The 26,766-nt window shown below is 41.8% G+C and overlaps 1 protein-coding gene across 7 annotated transcripts in view; it reads left to right on the plus strand.

Moving 5' to 3' along the window:
• The window catches only part of znf532 (zinc finger protein 532), a 188,464-nt gene that overhangs the window by 90,359 nt on the left and 71,339 nt on the right, over positions 1 to 26,766 (plus strand). For 4 of the 7 annotated variants that reach the window (XM_063042706.1, XM_063042708.1, XM_063042707.1 and 1 more), the window contains one exon: positions 22,357 to 24,854. In XM_063042706.1, the coding sequence (XP_062898776.1) occupies positions 22,377 to 24,854 (2,478 nt within the window). In that variant the 5' untranslated portion in view covers positions 22,357 to 22,376. Of the gene's footprint in view, positions 1 to 2,524; positions 2,995 to 3,305; positions 3,921 to 11,161; positions 13,060 to 22,356; positions 24,855 to 26,766 lie in introns of those variants that run through there. The other 3 variants (XM_063042705.1, XM_063042711.1, XM_063042709.1) reach the window with 3 other exon arrangements.

Below are 26,766 nucleotides of genomic sequence, written 5' to 3' on the forward strand. Positions count from 1 at the left end.
ATTAATCTGCCTTGTGCCATTGACCCATACCTGGACCATAGCCCTAACCTCCACCTTTCTCATTCATGTACCTATTCAAATTTCTTTTGAATGTTGAAATCGATCCTACATTAAACACTTCTGCTGGCAGCTCGTTCCACACTCGCACTAACTTCTGAGTGAATTTCTTTGCTTTGCAACAGACCTGGAGTTAATTAGCCAGATAGTATTTTCCTTGGCTGTACCTGCACAACTTTTTTCCAATTTGGAAGACACCAGTAAAGCTTTGTTTGTCACATGTGCATCAAAGCATTGAAACATACAGTGAAATGCATTCTTTGTGTCACTGACGAATATGATCTGAGCAGGAGATTCTGCAGATGCTGGAAATCCTGAGCAACACACAAAATATGTTGCAGGAACTCAGCAGGTCAGGCAGCATCTACAGAGAGATGAAACAGTTGATGTTTTGGGTCGAGACCCTTAATCAGGACTGGGAAGGAAGGAGGAAGAAGTCAGGATGTATTGCCATGCTTCCAGTGCCAACACAGCGTGCCCACAACTTACTAATCATGGCCCTAGCCCATTTGTCTTTGGAATGTGGGTGGAAACTGGCGCAACTGGAGGAAATCCACAAGTTCACGGGGAGAATGTACAAATCCTACCAGACAAGCAGTTCTTTAACCTCGATGTCTCACCCTGTAAAGCATTACGTCAATTGCTATGCTGGTCTGCTGCCCCTTATGCTACCTTGCCATCTATCCTGGAATATAGCTGAGGTTGATACTGGAGCATCTGCAGATGCTGAAAATCTTGAGCAATGCACACAGAATGCTGGAGGAACTCTCAACGTTGATTCTGGAGCACTAGTTTTCAGTGCCTACAGCTGGGATGTTGTCCTTTTGCATGGCCTTAGCTGTATTCAATATTTTAATTCCAATTCCCATTCCCGTTCCAACATGTCCTTGGCTTCCTATGTGCCATGATGAGGCCACTCTCAGGGTGGACGAGCAATAGTTTGTATTTCATCTGGGTAGCCTCCAACCTGATGGCATGAATATCGATTTCTCCTTTCAATAAAAAAATTCTCTCCTCCTTCCCTCTTCTTTTATTCCCCACTCTGGCCTCTTGCCTCTTCCCACCTGCCTATCACCTTCCCTGATGCCCTTCCTCCCCTCTCCTCTCCTCTCCTATCAGATTCCTTCATCTTCAGCCCTTTACCTTTTCCACCCACCCGGCTACATCTATCATCTTCCAGCTATCCTTCCCCTACCCCTCACCTTTATTCTGGTATCTTCCCCCTTCCTTTTCATTACTGAAGAAAGGTCTCGGCCCTAAACATCGCCTGTTTATTAATTTCCATAGATGTTGCCTGACCTGCTGAGTTCCTCCAGCATTTTGTGTGTGTTGCTTTGGATTTCCAGCATCTGCAGAATTCTGGTATTCAGTGTTCTTGGCAGTTTTGTGATATTACATGAAGTAAATTGAATTGGGTGAAGCTGGGCTTTTATTTATTTTGAGGTTTAGTAGCAGGCCCTTCTGGCCCAGCGAACCCGTGCTACCCTCGTGATGATTTCAGCTACTAACCTGTACTGTGGATGGAAACCAGAGCACCTGGAGGAAATGCACACAGGCATGGGAAGACTGTACTCACTCCTTACAGGCTGTAGTGGAATTGGTGTGGCAAAAGCATTACGCTACCATTCCTTTTGTGACAGTGAAGGTCTTAGGCAAGGCTAAAAGTGATCATTTCTATTCAGTGCCTCTGAGGAAAGAATTTTAAAATGTTTTTATAAAAACCTTTGTTTAAAGATTGAAGTTAACTTATTACCAAAGTACGTACATGACACCACATACAGCTATGAGATTCATTTTCTTGCAGGCATTCATAGTAGAACAAAAATACAATGGAATGGATGAAAGACTACAGACAAGGACTGACAACCAATATGCAGAAGTAGATAAACTGCAAATACAAAAAAAAACAAATAAATAAACAAATAATTGAATGAATAATACTGAGACATGAGTTATTGACTCCTTGAAAGTGAGTCTATAGGTTGTGGAATCAGTTCATTGTTGGGGGGGAATGAAATTATCCCTTATGGTTCAGGAGCCAGATGGTTGCAGTGTTCATAATAATACAGAAAATATGATCGGTACATGTATTTCCCTCCATTCATTGTGCCATCAAATCCATACATTCTCTTCTGATGTGTCAATGCCTGTGCAATTAATCAGCGATTACAGTGTTTCCTCCTTGAACAGTACCCCAGTGAAGCGTTTGAGAGCAGTTACACAGGATCCTGCTGCTTCTCTGTTCGTTGTGGCAGAGCTGCTTCCCGACGAACCTTTGTGGTGGCTGCACCAAGTTTCAGGGCCTTTTTCAGCACGTAATACATCTCAGAATGTGCTAATCAGCAGTGTTCACTTCCGTGCATCTCCTTACACCGGAAAACTAGTAGAATTTGGGCAGCTCACAGTAGGTTCTCATTGAGTTGGTAATCTTCCAGCAGCAGTTGATGCTTGTCTCATTTTGAGAACAGCTCACGAGGCACAAGCGTTCTCTGTTTCATACCTGCTTAGGGCAAACCTTGACAAGGACTGTTGTGTTCTTTTCCAGTCATTGGCAAGCACACCGTCCACAAAAAGCTGCTTCTAGCTGAACATGGCCGCAAGTGCCTCAGCCGTGAATACTTTGGCTCTTGCAGTCACTTAAGGATAGAAACGTCCATGAGTTTAAGTTTTAGCAGTTTCTGGAGTTTACAGAGAATGATGTGAAAGATGATAAACACCCAGTGAGTGGCAGTCCTGTGGGCTGAAATGCCTTGTTAATGAAATAGGTCAGAGGGGTATGGCCAGACTGGTTCAGGTTGACTGGAATACGACCCTAACTCAAGTTACAACAGTGGCGTGCAGAAGAGCATGTCTGAATGCACAACATATCGAGTCTTGAATTGGCTGGGCTACAGCAGCAGAAGAGCATGAACAGACACCCCGTGACCACTTTATTAGGTACAGGAGGAGTATTTTGGCTTCTGTGCTGTGAAATGCAAATCTTCCATAAGAGATCAAAGTCATTAGATGCAAATTCAAACATCTTGTAATTTGATGATTGTCTTCCCATTTCAGCTTTTTAATTCAGTTTTTATTCATCAAACTATTAGAGATTTTGACTGTTTACCATACGTCACTAATTGCCTAGGCTGTAGTGAAGTGTTGGCAAATTTTGATTTTTCAATTTCTCCAGATTATGTATCTCCTGCCAGGGGTGGCAGTAAAGGCAGATATGTTAGGGGCATTTAAGAAACCCTTAGATGCACACATGGTGGATAGAAAAATGGAGTGTTCACTTCACTGTGATGAGGGAAGGTTTAGAATGATCTTAAAGTACATTAAAAGGTTGGTACAACATCATGGGTCAAAGGTTGTGCTGTAATGTTCTATGTTCTATCATTTTTACCATTATGATAACCATAAATAGAAATGTTAATTGTATGTGAATTTCTTTCATTGATCTTTTTGTGCTATTTGTGGAAGGAATGAGTGAACAGTAAACATATATAGCCTAGCTGCTTTTTATGTCGTTTCTCGGTGATTCATCTTTCCTGTGTGCTCTACCGAAGGTCATGCTGAAATCAAAATTATTTGGCACGTCGTGGAATTGAATGCAATGTTTTGTCTTGTTCCTGTAACTGAATCCAAACACAGTGTTCCCATGTACTGAATCATAAGCCGGAATTTACAGGGATGGATTTTTTGCTTCAGTCACGTGTGACAGATTCATTGCTATGCTCTTCAGCAAAAGCCGTGTTTGTGTCCATGCAGACTGAGATTCTAGTCTTGCAAATAATTTTGTGTTCTCCAATACTGCTAGTCCAGCCCAGGCACTGGAAGTTGGAGACCCCCAAGTCTGTGAGTTTGAGTGCTGGAGATTGGAGGTCAGAGACTGTCCTGGGTTTGGAGGCCTGTCTGTGTGTGTGACTAGTGGGAGGTTGGGAAAGGGTCTGATTTCCTGTTGTCTTGTTGCTGTTGTTACTGTTTTTGCTTGTGTTAGTTTGCTGAACATTGTGGGCATGCTAATGCTGGCAGTAGAATGTACGGTAGTACTTGGAGGCGACCTCCAGCACATCCTTGGGTTGTATTGGTTGTTAATATAAATGATGATGATCAAACATGAGAAAGTCTGCAGATACTGGAAATCCAAGCAACAGACGCAAAATGCTGGAGGAACTTGGCAGGCCGGGCAGCATCTTTGTGTGCGTTGATACATTTCACTGTATGTTTTGATTCACATGTGATAAATAAGTGAATGTGAATCTGGACCTGAATCTGACTTTTTTTTACAAACATTTCGCCGATCAGTTCAATGACTGTTGAGGGAACTTTATCTTGCAAAAGTACCAGATTTGTAACCTGCTTAGTTTCTTGATGTGGCTGGATGAAAGCAATGCCAATACAGGAATAAAATAGAGGCGGTAATGAGGGCTTTGCAGTGCTGGCAATCCAGGTTCAATTCTTGCCACTGTTTGTAAGGAATTTGTATACTCTCCTCATGACCACATGGTTTTCCTCCAGGTGCTCTGGTTTCCTCCATTAGTAAAAAGATGGTTAGGGTCACTGTGTTGTGGGCATCCTGTGTTGGCCCCAGAAGCGTGCCGACACTTGTGGGCTGCCCGGCTTGATCCTCACTGATTTTATTTGACATTTCATTGTATGTTTCAATGGGGAATGCTACCACCTGTAGGTTCCTCTCCAAGTCACACACAATTCTGACTTAGAAGTTCATCATTAGTCCTTTCTCATCTCTGCTTCTGAATGCTGGAATGTGTACGGTATGGTAGCGTAGCAGTTAGTGCACTCACTTTACAGCGCTAGCTTGTAAGATTGAAGTTTGATTCCTTCTGCTGCCTATGAGGAATTTGAATTGTCTCCCTGTGACCACGAGGGTTTCCTCTGGGTGCTCTAGTTTCCTCCCACATTCCAAAGACATGCAGTTAGGGTTGTGAGTTGTAGGCGACACTGGAGGGCTGCCCGGCATAATCCTCACTGATTTGAGTTGATGCGAATGATGTATTTCACCAGGCAAGGTCACTTGATTCCAAACAATTGGTTTATTGATCCATACAGAATGTTTCCCTGGTGCTTCCCACTCCCTCCCCTCTCCCTTCCCCTTTTCCCAACCATGATTCCCTTCTCCCTGCCCCCTTCCCACTCTCAGTCCACAATAGGGGCCCATATCAGAATCAGGTTTATCATCACTTAGAGATGTCATGAAATTTTTTTTGTGGCAGCAGTACATCGCAATATATAAAATTATTATAGTACTGTGCAAAAGTCTTAGACATATATTTGTATTTGTATGTATGTGTATATGTATGTGTGTGTATATCTATCTATCTATCTGAATCCCTGGCGCTGAAGTATTAAGAGCAATGCCCTTTAGAATCTAGCATTAATTCAAGATTCAAGGTTGTTTAATGGCATTTCTAGTACATAACTGTAAAGGAAAATGAAATAATTGTTACTCCTGATCTGATGCAGTGCAAAAAAATAAAGAAAGCAGTAATAAAAACACAATAAATATAAATACATAAAATAGCTTGTATATATAGATTGATTATATATACATAAAGTGATGCTCAGTAAAGGGAGTCTCTGTACATAGTGATTCTGACAGGAAGTGATAAAGTAGTGGTGGTGGAGGTGCAGAGGAATGGTTTACAATTGTGCTTAATCAAACAGCAAAGCGAGTTTGAGGAATTCAATCCCATTTCAATTGTATTTGATGAGTGTTCATGTGCCAAGAAAAGAATCTGAGGGTCATAGACCACAAGATTCACCAGATGCTGGACATCCAGAGCAACACACACAAAGTTATGAGGGAACTCAGCGGGTCAGGCAGCATCTATGGAAATTAATAAACAGTCAACATTTTGGCCCAAGATGCTTAATCAGGACTGGAAAAGAAGGGGGAAAACGCCAGAATAGAAAGGTTATGGGAGGGTCTCACCCTGCGAAGATTGACGGTTTAGCCACTTCCATAGACCTGCTAAGTTCCTGCAGCATTTTGTGTGTGTGGTGAATTAGAGTTTTCCTATTACATTTGAAGACATTCAGTAATTATGAGCAAAATGGGTGTATGGATACATTTACATGAATGATATAAAATTGGAAGGCTATGTGGGAGGGAAGGGTTAGAATGATCTTGGAGTCGGCTAAAAGATCAATACAACATCATAGGCCGAGGGACTTGTACTGTGCTGCAATGTTCTTTGTTAAAATTTTGTTGGTAAGGTAACCTTTCTCTCAATCACATTTATATTGCATTTGTGCAGAGCTTTCACAGAAGGTAAAAGCACAGTTGGATTTCTAAGTAATTAACATATCTGTTAAGTTTTAACTCGAGGTTCTGCCCTTGCTGTAAATACAGAGCTATACCCACACAAAATGCTGGAGGAACCGAAACTGCCTTTCAGCTGCCTTTACAATGACAATGAGCCGCTCTCTGCCTTTGCTTTTGCACAGTGACTGAAATATATTTTGTTCACTTGACAACTTTTGAGTAATTTTCTGTGATTTATCTTTTGCTTCATCTTATTGTATTTTTATCTTTATTGTGTTTTTTTGGGCTGCATCAGATCTGGAGTATCAATTATTTCATTCTCCTTTACACTTGTGGACTGGAAATGACATTAAACAATCCTGAATCTTGATTCTGTATGACTGGGGAGCTGTATTAACCTGTAACAGTGGGGTGGAGAATTGTGAATACTCAGCAGGTCAGGCAGCATCTATGGAGAAGATTAAGTGTCACAGTGCCTTGGGTGGAGACCCTTCATCAGTCCTATAGAAGGGTCTTGGCCCGAGGTATGGACTGCTTTTTCCTGTGTATGTTCGGTATTAGATATTATATTAGTTTTGCAACTGGCCAGATTTCATTGTAGATAAAGTTCAAAGTAAATTTATTTTCAAAGTACAGATATGTCACCATGTACAACCGTGAGATTCATTTTCTTGTGGGCATTCATACTAAGTACAAGCACAATAGAATCAATGAATAACTGCACGCAACAAAAGATGGACAAATTAACCAATGTGTAAAAGAGAACAAAATGTTCAAATACAAAAAAAATACGCTACTAATAAATGAGCAATAAATATCAAGTTGTAGAGTCCCTGAAATTGAGTCCCTATGTTGTGGGATCAGTGTTGGGATGAGTGAAGTTGAGTGATTCAGGAGCTTGATGGTCAAAGGGGAGCAACTGTTCCTGAACCTGGTGGTGTGGGTCCTGAACCCCATACCCCTCCTTCCCAATGGCAGCACGAAGAAGAGAGCATGGACTGTGCTAGGGTGTATTATGGAGTTAGGGCATATTGCTAATATTAATTTCACCAGTAACCAATTTTCAGATTTGAATGTGGATTGCAGGTCGAATTTAAAACACAGCTCAGAACAATTAGACCTTGGATGCCTGCATATGCATGAATATGGCCTAGAGTCAGTGGAGAGTAACATTCACTTTGGGTGTCTGGAGTGTGGGTATAAGGAAGGAGGTGTTTGAAAGCTATGTGTAATTCAAAGGAAGCATTGTAGATATACTGTAACTATATAATTAAATTGCTGTTACCTTTGATCTTTAGCATATAAAAATGCAAAGTAATATTGGACCAAGCAGGCCTCTTCTTCCAAGAGTGTCTCAGTGTGATGCCTGTGGCTGGTTTATGCTGAATAAAACACTGATGATGGATGCTGCTTTCCTGTTACAGCGCAAGACAGCAGTTTGAGTGAGCTTATGCTTTTATTGGTGGCTCTGCTCCATAAAAGCCTACCATTGCTTAGTTAATACTGTTTAAAATGCTGTCAGTGCCCCTACTGGTAACTTGCAGCAAGGAATCAATAATGTCATTGCTGTATTGTACATCCACCATTTAGAGCTGAGTCTATTTTTGACTTCCTGTCATTATAATGTTGTTTCGCTTATCTCGTCAGGAATTTCATGTGCGCATGTTAATTTGATACAGCTTTGATCACAGCTCAATTTCCTCATGACATTAATTATTTCTCTTGTGCAATCCATTTTCATTGAGAAGTTTCAACTGACGCGGAAAATGGAGTGTGTTTATTGTCAGGCACCTTTTCTTTTTGAAAGTGAGTGTGTTGAAAGGTGCAATTATATCCCAAGCTGCATGCTTAATTTATCATTTCATTAATATTGAAGTACATTTTAAGCAGATCAGTGACTTCCTATCATCTGAGCTCCCATAAACTTGCATGACGTGATCCAGTTTGAAAAGTTCCAAGTTTTTCTGCTGATTGTTTTTATAATACACTCAGTGGCCACTTTATTAGGTACACCCATCTCCTGCTCATTAATACAAATATCTAATCAGCCAATCATGTGGTGGCAACCCAATGCATAAAAACATGCAGACATGGTCACAAGGTTCAGTTGTTTAGAATGAGGAAAAGGTGTAATCTAAGTGACTTTGGCTGTGGAATGATTGGTGGTGTCAGATGGGGTGGTTTGAGTGTCTCAGAAATTGCTGAACTCCTGGGATTTTCACCATAACAGTCTCTGGAGTTTACAAAGAATAGTGTGAAAAACAAAAAAAAAAAATCCATTGAGTGGCAGTTCTGTGGGTGAAATTGCCTTCTTAATGAGGGAGGTCAGAGGAGAATGACCAGACTGGTTCAATCTTACAGGAAGCCGACAGTAACCCAAGTAGCTGTATGTTGCAACATTGGTGTGCAGAAGAGCAACTCAGCACAGAACACATCAAACATTGAAGTGGTTGGGCTATAGCAGCAGAAGACCACAAACATTCACCAGTGGCCACTCTATTCTGTACAGGAGCTACAGATAAAGTGGCCAGTGAGTGTATATCCACTTTGTTCAAACAAACACTCCTGTTTGTGATGTCAAAGAGCAATATTCAATATGCGTCGAAATTGAGATAATCTCTTGACCAAGCAAAGTTTCACAAGTGTTTACAATTGCTTTATGGTGCTGCATTTTTTTAGGGCATATAAAACAAAAGCAGTGTTTAATGTTAATGTTTACGATTGGGAACTTGAAATTGCTGGAAAAATTCAGCAGGGTATATGATCTGAAACGCTAGCTGTTTCTCTTCCCACAGATACATGCCGAGTATTTCTGGAATTTTCTGTTTTTAAAGTAAATCAAAGTACATATATGTCAATGTATCCCACCCTGAGATTGATTTTCTTGGAGGCATATTCAATAAATGTATAGAATAATAACTCTAACAAAATCAGTGAAAGACCACACCAACTTGGGCGTTCAACCAGTATCCAAAAGACAACAAACTGTGCAAATATAAAAATCTTTTTATTGATACGTAATCTTCTACAGCTATAAAATGATACAAGACTTCAACAAATTGATATATATAGATATAGATATACAGTTAATAAAGCTGAAAAAAAACTTACCAAAAGAAAGAAACAATAAATAAATAAGCAGTAAATATCGGCAATGAAGTCTCCGACTATGATTTGAAATGCGTCAGGATGGAGTTTTCCGTATTTGGAGATGGCATTATGCAGTATCTCAGGCACATATAGTCAGCCACTGGTGGTGTGGAAACTGTAGTCAGGACTATGGAGGGAACTCCATAGGTAAATAGAATGGATGACAATTGATCATTAGGTGTTCATGGTCAGGGTTAACCCTTCATCTGGTCTGAAAAGTAGAGAGGAGTTAGTAAGTATAAAAAGATGGAGAGAAGAGGTGGAACAAGAGCTGGCATACGATAGGTGGACCCTACTGAGGAAGGTCAAAAATGCACAGAAGAGTCTTAGATTTAAGATAACAAAACAAAAATCCTGGCTTTGGCAGTACTAGCCATATTCCCACATTTAAAGAATCTTGTAGTGGCCATGCGTCTGTTCTCTATCTGCATTGTATTTTGTGTTGTCAAATTTTAGTATGGTAAATAGTCATGTGAATAGTGGCGGGGGTGGGGAATGTGGTAAAAGCAAAGGGAATAAGTTAACTATTTGTGTTTTGTTCAGGACAGTTTGGAGCTGGGGGCTGACTGCAGTCGTATCTTTTTTAACTGCTTAGTTACGCTTATTTAAGCTTATTGCCATGGCACTCAAGGCAACCAATGGGAAACAGATGCTGCATACTTCAAACGGGCCAATCAATGATCGACACAGTAGAAGTGGCTTTTGACTGACAAGTAAACCAACCCTGGCATGTCAATTGCTCACTATAACATCAGTCTTCCTCTTCTAACAACACTTTGAAGGGAAGGGGGGCTAATATGATGTAATCGAGGCCTTCTGTGGGATCATCCCCTTCTCCCTTATTACCAGATAACCTTTGATCACTGACTGAATTGTAGGAAGTTCCATTTGCTCAACTCCTTAATGCCTTAGTGTCAGCAGAGACTCAGCTTGTGCCAGAGGATTGTGGGTCCAAGTTCCATTTTAGCAACTTGAGTTTATGGAGTTTCTGTGCTGTAATGACTGTAGCAGAGAAACAGGCCCTTTGGCCCATCTAATCCATGCCACAATGTTACTCTACCTAGTCCTTTCGACCTGGACTTGGACTATAGCCCTCCATATCCCTCTCATCCATGTACCTATCCAAATGTTGAAATCAAATCCATATCCACCACGTCCAGTGGCAGCTGGTTTATACTTTCACCACCCTACTGAGTGAAGAAATTCCCCCCATGGTCCCCTTAAATATTTCACCCTTGACCTATGACTTTGAGTCATAGTCTCACCCAATCACAGTGGAAAAAGCGTGTTTGCATTTACCCTATCAGTACCATTCATAATTTGTATTTCAATATCATCATCATCAAATGCCTCCGTAAGGGCTTTCTTTTTTTTATGTCACTGCATAGTCTAATTAAAATGGCTTCTTTGTTATGTTATAATTGAAAGGGCTTCTTTGTTATGTTAACTGCTGAGAAAGTCCTTCCCGCTAGCGGTCTGTTTTGGATTATCTATTGATAAGAGCACGAACGAACCAATTGCGATAGTTGTTATACTTTTGGTGTGTCTGAAGATATTGTATGCGTGGGGTTTTGGTGCAGAAGGTGGGAGAGAGAGAGACAGAGGATGGACCAGGTGCTGTGAGTCCGTTAACTGGGTCGGACCCCGAGCTGGGCGTTCGGCGAGGAGAACAGATGGAGACGGACTCGTGTGGAGCGTCTGGTCGACCACCGTTGTTGGTCCCAGGCGGCTGGTCGAAGGCGTCTAAGGGGTCGCAGGGTGAAGAAGAAGGGTCCTGAGCTCCAACTGTTTGTGCACGAAGCGATTGAACTTTGATAAGTGTGGCGCCTTTGATTTTCCTTTTATTTTTTATTGTCTATTAATTATATAGTTCCAGTAATATCTATAAACTGTAAATCATTTAATCGTATCTGGTGTATTGTCTGTTTATTTGGGCGGGGTGGGGTACATCACACAGCATCCACACAAACTAATTACCCAGTTTGGTGGGGCCGAGGGCTGTTTCCCTAGACGACAGCGAGCCGAGCGACGCCAAGACTGGCGGGGGGGGGCTACACCTCTTACACTGCTGGCATTTAGGGCAGCAATGAAAGTCCTCTATCTCTCTCTGTTCTTGGCTGTCTTCTCTATTGTGCCCCAGGTGTGGTTTAGGGTCCTCTTTTTTTGCCTCTATGGTACGATGCTAAGTTGTCTTTGGTCTCTCGTGTTTCCTCCTCTCTTCAGAAGTCCAGTGAAGTGCTGTCTTGATGACAGAGTTGGCCTTTCTTCTCATCACATGCCCAGTCTATCTGCATCGTTTCCTCATGATGATTGTAGCCATATCCTCTTGATGACACTGAAGGAGTAGGGTGTACTTGGAGATATTTCTTAGTCAAAAAATAGGGCCAAGGGGCTCATGGTGTGGAATGATGACAGCTTGGCGAGGTTGTTTTCTGTCATACACTGGCATTCTGACCCGTGCAAGAGTGTGGACAGAACACAGCTCTGGTACAGCTTCAATTTGGTATGGACACTATACTTGTTCGATCTCCATATGCTGCTCATTGATCTGAAAATGTTTCTGGCTTTGCTGAGTCTGGACTAGATGTCGTCCTTGGTCCCACCATCAATACCACTCATAATTTGTACACCAATGTCAAATCTTCCCCATATTCTCCTACGCTTCAGGGAGGATAGTACTAACCTATTCAGTCTTTCTATATAACTGAGACTGTCAAGTCTTGGCAACCTCGTAAATTTTCTATATACTCTTTCAATCTTATTGATATCTGACCAAACTGCACACAGTACTCCGAATGAGGCCTGATTAATGGAGTTTTAGGTGAAATGTTAAACAGAGACCCACCTCTTTCCTTGGTATAAATTTATGAGACCCTTTTATGTTTTTATTGGAATGGCCTTGTGAATTTTCCCCAGTAAGTCAAATAATATTATTGTCCCAATCAAAGTCCTTAAGTACTGTATGTCAGAGGTAGTTTCTTTTTACAGTGCATTTATTGTCTACGTATAATTGTCCCTGAACCAGGAAGGCAGTTTCTTAGAGATACAGCACAATAACAGGCCCTTCTAGCCCCACGAGCCTGTGCCGCCCAATTACACCCATGTGACCTATTAACCCGTACGTCTTTGTGGAATGTGGGAGGAGACCCACGTAGTCATGGGGAGAATGTACAAACTCCTTACGGACAGCAGTGGGAACTGAAGCCAGGACACTGGCACTGTAATAGCATTATGCTAATCACTACGCTATCGTGCTGCCCCAGTGCTGAGTTAGTCATGTCAGGAGGCAGACCAGATAACATATCATAAACACGGGATACTACAGTTGCTGGAAATCCAAATTACAAATGACGTATTTACTTCCGTGAAGGATTTTAGTGAGGCCAAAGGTTTTTACTACAATCTAATGGTTTAATGGTTACGGTGCTCTGTCGGTTGGCATCGACCATGGATGTTGCGTCCCAGTTATCTATGTGATACTCAAACCAGGGCAGTACAATATGGAGAGAAAGCTGTTGCCCATGAAGCAGGCTCCCCCTCTCCACGCAGTTGATGAATCCAAAGGAATGGCAAAAACCGATACGGTAGGTACCGGCAGCGTTGCACTGAACTGTAGGACTGCCTTTGGGACACCAGCTCCAGATTTTCGTCAGGTTTACTTCTGAAGCGTCCTGATGGCGTATAGCTGCAAGACAACAGAGGTTTGAGATGAGAGAATGGGCCTTCAGAAGCCATTTTCGTAAGGACTGGCACAAGTAATTTTTTTTGAAAAAAATGAATTGTAAGGATTTGATTATTGAGGAGCCATTTGTGATAAAGGAATGTTATGTAAATAGTAGCTTGTCATTGTAGGTTTCGAGATGAGCAAGAAATTCTTGGCTGAACAAGAAGGTTTAGGGGTTTGTATGAAACTGTTGCTTAGTAGGGATGTGTTAAGCACATATAAAGTGGTTAGCACAATGCTTTACTGGTGACTTTGGTTCAATTCCTGTCGCTGTCTGTAAGGAGTTTGTACATTCTCGATGTGACTGGGTGGGTTTCCTTCCACAGTCCAAAGATGTACTGGTTGGTAGGTGAATTGGTCATTGAAAATTGTCCTGCGATTAGGCTAGGATATTGGGGGTTGCTAGGCAGCACTGCTCACAGGGCCTATTCTGTGCTGTATCGCTAAATTAAAAATAAACTAAATTTTTAAAAGTTATATATAATAAAGAATATTTTACAGTTGTGGGAATTTCTGATTTTGTGTGAAATCTGTAGTACTGTATAGAAGAATGGGTGAATTTAATCCTTTCATGACAAATGTCTTCAGGTTGATAAACATTGTTGTTCAGTTAGGTATGCCACAAAGTTGCCTTCAGTCGTGGAATATAGCAGCTCAGTGATTCTTTTTTTAATAAAGTAGAATTTTTAACAACTCTCATCAGATACCTTGGGATGTTTCACTTTTTACCAAATATGATGTAAAAATAAGGAGTAACACACAAAATACTGGAGGAACTCAGCAGTTCAGGCAGCAACTATGGAGAGGGAAAATTTGGGCTGAGACCCTTCATCAGAGTTGGAAAAGAAGAGGGACCAAGCCAGAATAAGAAGGTGGGAGAAGGGAAGGGGTATAAGCTGACAGGAAATGGGTAGCAAGAGAGATGTAGCAAGGAGCTGTGGGGTGATAGGTGGAAGAGTTTAAAGGGCTGAAGAAGGAATCTGATAGGATAGGAGAGTGGACCACCCTGGGAGAAAGCGGGGGAGGTGGGGCTCCAGAGGGAGGTGATGTGCAGGTGAGAAGAAGAGAAGGGGTGAGAGAGGAACCAGAATGGGGAATGGAGAAAGAGAAGAGGGAGGAGGGAGAATTTCAAAGTTCTAAGTCCAAGGTAACTTTTAATATCGGAGTATGTACACGTCACTACATACAACTGTGAGGTGTTATTTTCCTGTCGGCATACTTAGCAAGTCTATAGAGTAGTAACTATAACAGGATTGATGAAAGATCAAGTAGAGCATAGTAAACAACAAACTCTGAAAATGCTAATATAAATAAATAGCAATAAATAATGAGAGCATGAATTAATAAGATAAAGAGTAGTTATCTTCTTTTGTTCAAGAGCCTGATGGTTGAGGAGTAGTAACTGTTCCTGAACCTGGTGGTATGCGTCCTGAAGCTCTTGTACCTTCTACCTGATGAAAGCAGCAAGAAAAGAGCATGGCCTGGGTGGTGAGGGTCTTTGATGATGGATGCCACTTTCCTACGACACTGTTTCATGTAGATGTGCTCAATGGTTGGGAGGGCCTTACCTGTGGTGTACTGGGCCAAATCCATTACCTTTTGTAGGATTTTGCGGTCAGAGGCATTGATGTTTACTGGAATTTGGAGAAATCGATGTTTGTGCCATCAGGTTGGAGGCTAAATAAGAGTGATTGTTCATGATGATGATGGCAAGAGACATTTAGTCTCTGACCAAGTGGAAAAAAAACAGCAATTCAGCTTTCACTATATTCTTTTGTGCATAGCTTGGACTTGGCCTAATGAGTTGATCAACATAGTTCATCAGACAGGTGTGTCTTTGGGGAATCTATTCCCAGCTGTTAAAATCTCTTGTTGAAATCCTGAATAATAGGGAAGTAACAATATTTGATTGCCAAGGTAATAAACCATAATGTACCTGTCACTGAGCAAGCAGAAAGGAGCTCAACCATTTCTATCAGCAGGGAGACTGTTACTGTAGTTGAGACACACAGTGAGTATGTGTTGATGTGTTCTGTTAGAGAAGAGGTAATCTGGGCTAATTGTGCTGGATATCAAAATTCACCACACTTCAATCTCAAAGGCTTGTGTTTTTCACATGCTATTCTTTATTTTTCATTATTCATTTATTACAGCATGCGATGATATTAGATGAATCTGCAGTAATTTATTTTGTTCTGTAATCCATTTCATATTTGCCACAAGTTTCATAAAGAGAAAAATGTGGCAAATGTGAAACAAAATAAAGAACTTTTCTTGGTTTTGAATGACTTTGGAGGGAATTGCAAACTGAGCCCTTCAGAATTAGACTAAACTCAGTCTTCACTGTGGAAGGTACTAGCAGTGTGTCAGGTGTTGAAGGGTGTGAGGGAAGAGAAATGACTATTATAAGGGAGAAGGTGCTCAAAAAGCTGAAAGACCTAAGGGTACATAAGCCACCTGGACCAGATGAACTGCACCCTCGGGTTCTGAAAGAGGTAGCAGTAGAGATTGCGGAGGCATTAGTAGTGATCTTTCAAGAATCATTAGATTCTGGCATGGTTCCAGAGCACTGGAAAATTGCAAATGTCACTCCACTCTTTAAGAAAGGAGGAAGGCAGCAGAAAGGAAATTATAGACCAGTTAGCCTGACTTCAGTGGTTGGGAAGATGTTGGAGTCAATTGTTAAGGATGAGGTTACAGAGTACCTGGTGACACAGGACAAGATAGGACAGAGTCAGGTTGATTTCCTTAAGGGAAATCTTGCCTGATGAACCTGTTGGAATTCTTTCAGGAGATTACAAATAGGATAGATAAAGGGGATGCAGTAGATGTTGTATATTTGGACTTTCAAAAGGCCTTTGACAAAGTACCACATATGAGGCTATTTAGCAAATTAAGAGCTCATGGTATTACAGGAAAGTTGTTGGCATAGTTAGATTATTGGCTGATTGGTAGAAGGCAGCGATTGGGAATAAAAAGAATCCTTTCTGGTTAGCTGCTGTAGTGTTCCACGGGGGTTGGTGCTGGGACCGCTTATCTTTATGCTGTATATCAATTATTTAGATTAGATTAGATTATTAGATTAGATTATGAAGACACGCAGTCCTTTTTTATTGTCATTTAGTAATGCATGCATTAAGAAATGATACAATTTGTTCTTCCAGAATGATATCACAGAAATACAAGACAAACCAAGACTAAAAAAAACTGACAAAAACCACATAATTATAACATATAGTTACAACAGTGCAAAGCAATACTGTAATTTGATGAAGAACAGACCATGGGCACGGTAAAAAAAAGTCTCAAAGTCTCTCGAAAGTCTCATCATCTCACACAGACAGTTGAAGGGAGAAACTCTCCCTCCCAAACTTGCCGATGCAGCATCCTGGAAGCACCCGACCACAGTCCTACTCTGAGTCTGTCCGAAAACCTCGAGCCTCCGACCAGCCCTCCGACACCGAGCACTGAGCACCATCTCTGCCGAGTGCTTCGACCCCGGCCCTGGCAACAGGCAATAGGCAAAGCCGAGGACATGGGGCCTCGATCACACAGTAGCAGTGGCAGTGAAGCAGGCAATGTGCAATTTAGATGATGCAATAGATGGCTTTGTTGCCAAGTTTTCAGATGATACGAAGATTGGTGGAGAGGCAGGTAGTGTTGAGGAAACAGGTAGACTGCAGAAAGACTTGGACAGATTAGAAGAATGGGTTAAAAAGTTGCAAGTGAAATACAATGTTGAAAAATGCCCCATATCAACTATTGTTGACCAGCTTTCTTTAACTCTCTGTTCAATGTTTCACCCTGTTGCACTTATTATTCAGAAATAAACTTAGACAATTCACCACAATTTTACCTTGATTACCTAGTTTAACAATTTTGTCACAGGACGAAAAGAAGTTTCTCTCAAATTCCGTATTAGATTTATTATTGTGCTATTTTATATCAATAGACTTTGAGCATTTCTGAAAAATGCAATGAAACGTATTTAATTTTAAAAGCCCTCCTTTCATTTATTAGTAAGATTGCCCTTTAAATTAAAGAAGATATCATTTAGTTTCTGTGGAAAGCATGTACAGTACTGATCAAAAGTCTTAGGCACATATCTAGCAAGGGTGCCTAAGACTTTTGCACAGTGCTGTATATTATGTTTTTCCAGTTAACAAATAACATTTATTACAAAGCTAAGTTATTTGTTTCCCAACCACCTTCGGATTTTAACCAATATATAATACAGTGCAAAAGTCTTAGGCACCCTAGACTTTTGCATAGTAGTATATTTAATTTAATTTAATTTGCTTATTGATTGAGATACAGCATGGAATAGGTCCTTCCCTTCGAGCCATGCCACCCAGCCACCCCCGATTTAACCCTAGCCTAGCCACAGGACAATTTACAATGAGCAATTAACCTACCATCTAATGCATCTCTGCACTGTGGGAGGAACCTGTCGCACCCAGAGAAAACCCACGCGGCCACGGTGAGAACGTACAAGCGCCTTACAGACAGTGGCGGGAATCGAACGCAGGTCCCTGGTACTGTAACCACTGCGCTACAGTAAAATCTGCAGACTTTTTATTCATGACATTATACACCAGAAATCCCTCAAAGTTCAAAGTAAATTTATTATCAAGTACATATATGTCACCATTTGCAACTTTGAGATTCTTTTATACTCAAGAAATCCATAGAATAATAACTATAACAAAATCAATTAAAGACTGCACTGACTTGGGTGTTCAAATAGTGTGCAAGACAACTGTGCAAATACAAAAAGAAAGAAATAGTAATAATAAATAAATAAACAATAAATATTGAGAACATGAGATGAAGAGTCCTTGAAAGTGAGTCTGTTGGTTGTGGGGACAGTTCAATGATGGACAAGTAATTATTATTATTCACTTACTCTGATTTTATTTATTGAAAAATCTGACATAAAATGAACACCAGAGGTTCTGCAGATGCTGGAAATCCACAGCAACACACACAAAATGCTGGAAGAACTTAGCAGGTCAGGCTGCTTCTGTGGAGAGGAATAAAGAGTTGATGCCTGAAGAAGGGTCTCGGCCCGAAATGTCAAATCTTTATTACTCTCCATAGATGCTGCCTGACCTGCTGAGTTCCTCCAGCATTTTAGTTGCTGTGAACTAAAAGTTAAGCTGCACGCAGTACTACCTCAAAAACTATCCCTGATGTAACTTGCAAAATGCATCCACATTTTTCTGGGATACTTTTACTATTGACATTGCTTGGTTTTACAGAAGCTCTTAAATCTCCAGCCCATGCTCACACCATTCCCCAACTTCTAATTATATTTTGCAACTGTGAAGACAGCACCACTACCATTCCAGATAGCAGGGGCTAATAATAGCAATTAAATAAATAGTGAGCATGCCCAGCAGTGTATTTATTAAATTAGATGATCATTCAAAATAACATTCATGCTGTATCATTTTAAAGTCGTCTTTCTTGAGTTGCTCAATTGCACAGCAAAACCTGCACTGGGAAATTAACTGTTTCAAAACTAGACCTCAATGGGCACTTTATTAGATGCGCTTGTTCATTAACACAAATATCTAATCAGCCAATCATATGCCAGCAATTCAATACATAAAAGCATTCAGACATGGTCAAGAGGTTCAGCTGTTACCCAGACCAAACATCACAATGGGGGCAAAATGTGATCTAAGTGATTTTGACCATGGAATGATTATTGGTACCGGATGGGGTGGTTTGAGTATTACAGAAACTACTGATCTCCTGGGATAGTGTGCAGAAAATAGTGTGAAAAACACAAAACATCCAGTGAGCGTCAAAATAAAAATACATCCAGTAAGTGGCAGTTCTGTGGTGCAAATGACTTGTTGATGAGAGAAGTCAGAGGAGAATGGGGAGACTGGTTCAAGCTGACAGGAAGGTGACTAACTCAAATAACCACATGTTACAACAGTGGTGTGAAAGAGAGCATCTCTGCATGAACAACATGTTGAACCTTGATGTAGATGGTGCAGGAGCATAAGATTGCAGCGTACACTCAGTGGCCACTTTAGGTGCAGGAGTTATCTACTAAAGTGGCCACTGTGTGTATTTAGTTCAAAGTGACCTATAGAAACAACAATTGGATAATTTCTCCTGGAAACACTGAAATGCTTGACTGTTCAACAATCGGAACGAAAGGAAACGGCTGCATTTCCTTTCCTCTGCCTCTCCCCCTTCTTGAGGACTGGAGTGACATTTGCAGTTTTTCACTTTTCTGGAACCATTCCAGAATCTAGTGATTCTTGAAAGATTATTACTAATGACTCCACAATCTCTTCAGCCACCTCTTTCAGAACCCTGTGGTGTACACAATCTGGTCCAGGTGACTTATCTACCTTCAGACCTATCAGTTTCCCAGGAAGCTTCTCTAGTTATGGTAACTTCACATACTTCATGACCCCTGACACCTGGAACTTCCACCATGCTGCTAGTGTCTTCCACCGTGAAGACTGATGCAAAATACTTATTCAGTTTGTCCACCATTTCCTTGTTCTCCCATTACTACCTCTCCAGCATCATTTTCTAGTGGTCTGATGTCCACTCTCACCTCTTTTTTTGCACTTTATGTATCTGAAGAAACTTTTGGTATCCTCTTTAATATTTTCATATTCCATCTTTACCTTCTTAATGACTTCTTAGTTGCCTTTTGTTGGTATTTAAAAGTGTCCCAATCCCTTAACTTCCCACCAATTTTTATTATCTGTCCTCCCTTTGGCTTTTATATTGGTTTTGACTTCCCTTGTTAGCCATCTTACCTTTAGAATACTTCTTTTTTAGGATGTATATATCCTGTGCCTTTCGATTTGCTTCCAGGAATTCTAGCCTTTGCTGCTCTTCTGTCATCCCTGCCAGTGCTCTTTTCTAATTAATTCTGGCCAGTCCCCCTTTCATGCCTCTATAATTTCCTTTACTCCACTGAGAACTGATACATATGACTCAGGGTGCATTATAAGTCCGTAAGACATCGGAGCAGAATTATTCTATTTGGCCCAGCGAGTCTGCTCCACCATTCATTCATGGCTGATCCTTTTTTTCCCCTCCTCAGCCCCACACTCCAGCCTTCTCCCCATAACCTTGGATTCCATGTCCAATCAAGAACCTGTCAAGCTCTTCCTTAAATACACCCAACAACCTGGCCTTCATAGCTGCCTGTGGTAATAAATTCCACAAATTCACCACCCTTTGGCTAAAGATATTTCTCTGCATCTCTGTTTTAAATGGACCCCTCTCTATTCTGAGGTTGTGCTGTCTTGTCCTAGACTCCCCCACCATGGGAAACATCCTTACCACGTCCTCTCTAGCTAGGCCTTTCAACATTCAAAGGTTTCAATGAGATACTGTTTTGAATTTGATCATATTATGGTCACTTGGCTCTAAGGGTTCTTTTACTTTAAGCCCTCTAATCAGTTCTTGTTCATTGCACAACACCCAATCCAAAATAGCTTATCCCCTTGGCAGGGTCAACCATGAGCTGCTGTAAATAGCCATCTCATAGGCATTCTAGAGATTCACCCTCCTGAAGTCCCGCACCAACCTGATTTTCCCAATTTACCCAATTTACCTGCATATGGAAATCCTCCATGACTATTGTAACATGGTAGTTTTGGCATCCATTTATTATCTCCTGTTGTAACTTGTAGACCACATCCTTACCTCTGTTTGGGGGGGGGGGTGGTCAGTATACAACATTCATCAGGGTGTTTTTACCCTTGTAGTTCCTTAGCTCTATCCACAATGATTCAACACTTCTAACCCTTGTCATCTCTCTAATGATTTAATGTCATTTCTTACCACAGAGCAACACCAATCCCTCTGCCTCCAGCCTGTCCTTTTGATACAATGTGTTTCCTTGGACGTTAAGCTCCCAGCTATAATCTTCTTTCAGCCATGATTCAGTGATGCCTACAACATCATACTTGCCAATCTGTAACTGTTCCACAAGTTCATTGACCTAATTCCATATAATGTGTGCATTCAAATATAACACCCTTAATCCTGTATTCACTTTTTTTGATTTTTGCCTGCCTTTTTCAATGCAACTCGCCCTGTTGACTGCAGTTTTGACCTATCAGCCTCTCCTTGCTTGGAGTCTCTACACATTGCCTCTGTTTGTAAACCAACCACCTCACCACCACTCCAGTTCCCATCCCCTGCCAAATTAGTTTAAACCCACTTGAACAACCCTAGCCAACCTGCCTGCAAGGATATTGGAGCCCCTCAGGTTCAAGTGTAACCCATCCCTTCCCTAAAAGAGATACTAATGATCTATAAATCTGCTCCCTGCACCAGTTCCTCAGCCACACAATCACCTGCCAATCATCTTGCCCTCACTAACACGTTACTTACAAGTACTGATTCTTGAAATACAACAAGAAAATTTTGAACTTATTGCCCTTGTCGATTGGAGAAAATTCAGGCCAAATTTACGATAATCGTGTGCCCAAGTCGACAGAATGGAGCTCCCATGTGTATTAAAATGACATTCACCAAGAAGTGAAGACAAAATGAGTTACTTTGAAGAGATTTTCTTATACGGTTAAGTCACCTGGTTAATTTTGTTAGTCCAGAGCTCCCAGGTAAACCACTGCAAGAATAATGGGCTTCTGATTTTTCTTCTTGCTGGCTCCACTTCCCTATCTTAAAGTAAAATACCTCAGCTGGCTATTATTCTAAGTCCTTCATATTTTATGATTTGGAATTGGATATGTTAATTTTATCTATTCAGCACCTAAAATGTAACTTGATTTCCTGTGGTTCATCTTGTTTGCTTAACAGCTTCACCTATAAAAAATTTGGAAAAGGAATGATTTATTTTTACACTTAAAGATACTGCACAGTAACAGGCCCTTCTGATGCAATGAGCCCACACCGTCCAATTACAACTCATGTAACGTACTAACCCGTACGTCTTTAGAAGGTGGGAGGAAGCCAGAGCACCCGGAGGGAACCCACGTGGTCTCAGAGAGAACAGACAGCTGTTCTTGATTGCTGGCGTTGTAATAGTGTTACTCTAACCGCTACATTACGCAGCCACTATAGAAGTTCAGTTTATTACCTTAATGAAAAGGGCTTTAACAATGACAAAAGATGTAATTATGTTTTTCTTGTGTCTTTGCAGCTTTGCATACCTATAAATTGATGATCATGGGGGATATGAAAACCCCAGACTTTGATGACCTGCTTGCTGCTTTTGACATCCCAGATATGCAGGTTGATCCCAAAGCAGCAATTGAATCCGCACATGATGACAATGAAGGGCAGCTGAAGCAAACTATACCTGTGGACGATGATGCTCAGGTTCCCTCTGCGCCGGACGGAGTAGTAAGTGTTATTGTAAAAAACATTCGAACTTTGGACTCGTGCGAGGCTGCAGCCACGACTGCAGAGACCCCAGCTCTTGATAAAGAAAATCACCATTCTTCGGGAAATGGCTTGCATAATGGCTTCCTCAGTGTGTCAGCTTTGGATGGATATTCTAAAGATTCAAACAGCAATAAGTCAGGCAGGAGTGAAGGTGTGTCTGTGGCCGAAGCCAAATTAGATCTGTCCAGAGCTGAGGACATTGAAGGCTCCGAATCTGGACTCAAAGACTCTGCCTTCAGTCAGTTCAGCCCCATATCTAGCGCAGAAGAGTTTGAGGATGATGATAAAATAGAGGTTGATGATCCTCCACTTGTCAAAGAGGAAAGCCAGCCAGTTTTTCAAGTTAGTGTACTCCCGAGCCCACCTGCAGAGCGAGATTGTGAGAAGGCAAGGAAGCCAGGAGGGGAAAATGTGGTCAAACCCGAAGTGTCTGCCCCGGATGCTGAACAAAAGAGTAAAATAATGAAAAGCAGCAGAGAGGGCGAAAGCTCCACTCTTAACCCAGGAACTCTTGAGACATTTAAGGCCCGAAATGTAGTAGAGAAGTCCTCTGATGAGAATGCTGAGAAGAGCTATAAGAATTCCTCGGAAAAGCAGCTTGAGAATAGAACCCTTGATGGCAAAAGTGTCGAGAAAACTGCTGTGACTGGTGCTTGTTCTTCAAATCTTAGGGCCAAATCGTCTTCCAAGCTTTCCTCGTGCATTGCAGCAATCGCTGCTTTGAATGCTAAGAAGGCGGCAGCAGACAACGTCAAGGAAACACAGCCAGTCTCCAGGGGCCCTTCTCCAGTTTTGAAAGAATCCAAAGAAAGCCCGAGAGTCACTGAAAAGTCTCCTGAGGGCCCTGCAAGCCCGATGGAAGTGGTGAAGAAAGCCATTGTCAAGCAGCAGCCTGATAGCCCTCGGAGCGTGTCCAGTGAAAACAGCATGAAAGGGTCCCCCTCTTCTCCAGCCAGCTCACCGCCTGCCATCCCCAAGGTCCGCATCAAGACCATCAAGACGTCATCTGGTGAAATCACCAGAATGGTGACCAGGATTATGCCCGAAGTTGAGCAAGAGCTCGGTAGGAGAGGGTCAGATCAGGGAAACTCTATGCTTGTCTCATCTCTTTTGTCATCTCCTCCCACCGAATCTCCCGTGTCTTCGCCGCCTGCATCGCTGATCCAGTCGGCACTTGTTACAGCTTCTGGCGCGGTGTCGCCCCTTGACGTTGCACAGAAACCAGTTACAATTAAACCCGTTGGCACCGCTTTCCTTCCCGTGTCTGCCGTAAAGACTGCAGGATCACAGGTGATTAACCTGAAGTTTGCAAACAACACCACAGTCAAGGCCACTGTCATCTCAGCTGCCTCGGTTCAGAGTGCCAGCAGCGCCATCCTCAAGGCTGCCAGTGCCATGCAGCAGCAAACGGTGGTAGTGCCGGCATCCAGCCTTGTAAATGCCAAACTTGTACCAAAGACTGTCCACCTTGCTAACCTGAATCTCCTGCCCCAGTCTGCCCAGACAACGTCTGAACTCCGTCAAGTGCTTTCCAAAACACAACAGCCCTTAAAGCAGACACTGATCACCACCTCTTCTGCCCAGCCTCCAAAAAAGCTATCAAGGGTTCACGTGGTGGCCAATTCCCAGAATACGGTGGTTGAGACATTTAACAAGGTGCTGAGTAGTGTAAATCCAGTTCCCATCTACACGCCTAATCTTACTCCGCCAACTAATGCTAATATCACTATACCACTTCGTGGTTACAAGTGCTTGGAGTGTGGTGACTCGTTTGCTTTGGAGAAGAGTCTGGCGCAGCACTACGACCGGAGGAGCGTGCGGATTGAAGTGACCTGTAACCACTGTGCAAAGAACTTGATCTTCTTCAACAAGTGCAGTCTTCTTTCTCATGCTCGTGGGCACAAAGACAAGGGTGTGGTAATGCAGTGCTCCCATCTAATCATGAAACCCATCCCTGCGGATCAGATGATCATTCCCAATTCCAGTTCAAGTGTCTCCTCTACCACTATATCTACACCGCTCTTGACAACAGCCAGCAGCATTGCAAGTTCCATTCCAAAAACTGTTGCAAGTATAACCAGTGCTGTGATTTCTGCCCCCGCCAGTTCTCCCATTCTCCCAGCTATGCCCCTTGACGAAGACCCATCAAAGCTTTCCCGATACGGCATGAAGTGTTTGGAGTGTAGTGAGACTTTCCAGGATGAGATTTTGCTTGCCACACACTTCCAGAGTGCTGCAAAAGCAGGGGGACAGGTAAATCAAGTTGCGTCAAAGAGCATGGTTCTCGGGTTGCATGCAGTCAAATGTTTTCCATTAGCTTCCCAGGTTATTTCTTCATAAGGCGAGTGAACAGTGTCCTTGAAAACACCATTAATTATGCTTGCGATATTAAATAGATGCAGCTAAGAACGTGAAAGCAACAAATTGCATTTATTAAGCTTCAAATGCAGAAAAGTGTGCTCCAATGGAGTGGAATTACACAAAAATTAACACTGAAGCAAAAGGCAGAGGGATTCAAAGGCTTGGTCGAAAGGTTTAAAACCATAACGCATAGGAACAGAATTAGTTCATTCAACCCAAGTCTGCTCCTCCATTCCTTCATGACTGATTTATTATCCCTGTCAACCCCATTCTCCTGCCTTCCCCCTGTAACCTTTGACACCCTTACTAATCAAGAACTTATTAACCTGTGCCCTAATAACTTGGCCTCCACAGCAGGCTGTGGCAATGAACACCACAGCCTCAACACCAGAGGAACTGATGTATTTTAGAGTGGAGACATGTAGAGAAGTGGTCTTAGGAATAGGCTTGCAAAGCCTTTGGCCAGGTGCTGACTGTAAGGAGTTTGCACACTCTCCCTGTGACCATGTCACAAAGGTGTGTCAATGGCAGGTTTATTGACCCGTTTGGAGTCGAGTGGGAGAATATGGGGGTGGGGGAAAGGAGTTGTTTGGAATACAGGCGAGTTAAATGGATTAGAGTGGGATTAGTGTAAAGATGGGTGCTTATGATTGGTGTGGGTGGTGGGCTGAGGCGTCCGTTACCATGTGTTCACCACAAGTGAAAACATGGCCACCGGTAAGGAGGTGAGAAAGGGCAGAGATGTAGAAGTCCCGAGAGCTGGAGGATCTCTTGAGTTCTTGGTGATTATAAAGTGGGAGTAAATTAAAGTGATGGGCCGTGCTTAGATGATTGGAAGGGTTTGAGAACAATTTGAACATTTAAAAATGGAGATATGAAGGACCAGGAGCTGGTGAAGTTCAGGTAGCAGAACGCAGATAAATGAGTGGGACTAAATTCAAGTTGGGATATCAGCTGCAGAGTTTATGAATAGTGAAATTTAAAATTCTACTGGGTTAATTGAGCTTAGGAATAATAAATTATTGGGGAAATAATTAATTATTTTTCCAATAATTTAGTACAATGTAGAAGCCACTAGGTTATTTGAGCTTAGGAAAGATAAATTATTGGCAACATATAGGAATAGTAAATTATCAAAATAGGAAAAATTAAGCAAACCTTAATCAGTGTTCACAAAATTGGGAAGGTATTTCTGATAGCAGAATTCAGAGAGTTTACAGAGAAAATTTACAAGGATGTTGCTGGTTCTGGAGGACCTGAGTTATAGGGAAAGATTGAGTAGGTTAGGACTTTATTGCTTGGAACATAGAAGACTGAGAGGAGATTTGATAGAGGTATACAAAATTATCAGGGGTATAGATAGGGTAAACGCAAGCAGGCTTTTTCCACTGAGGTTGGCTGGGGCTACAACCAGAAGTTATGGGTTAAGTGTGTATGGGGAACATGAGGGGAATCTTCTTCAATCAGAGGGTGGTGAGAGTGTGGGAAAAACAAACCGCCAGAACAAATGCCTGCAAGCTCGATTTCAATGTTTAAAGGAAGCTTAGATAGGCACATGGATGGTCGGGATATGGAGGGCTATGGTCCCAGTGCAGGTCTATGCGAGTAGGCAGTTTAAATGGTTTTGCATGGACTAGATGAGCTGAAGGGCCTGTTTCTGTGCTGTACTTTTCTATGACTCTATGACTGTACTTTTCTATGCTGTCAGCTGTAAGGTTCTTAAACTGTTTTATGCACTCTGTGTAACTCCTTTTAAGAGTTGTGTATTTTTTTGCTTCAATGTTATTGGTCATATTTACAGCAG

Source organism: Mobula hypostoma, chromosome 3, assembly GCF_963921235.1.
Source record: "Mobula hypostoma chromosome 3, sMobHyp1.1, whole genome shotgun sequence".
Classification (NCBI taxonomy): domain Eukaryota; kingdom Metazoa; phylum Chordata; class Chondrichthyes; order Myliobatiformes; family Myliobatidae; genus Mobula; species Mobula hypostoma.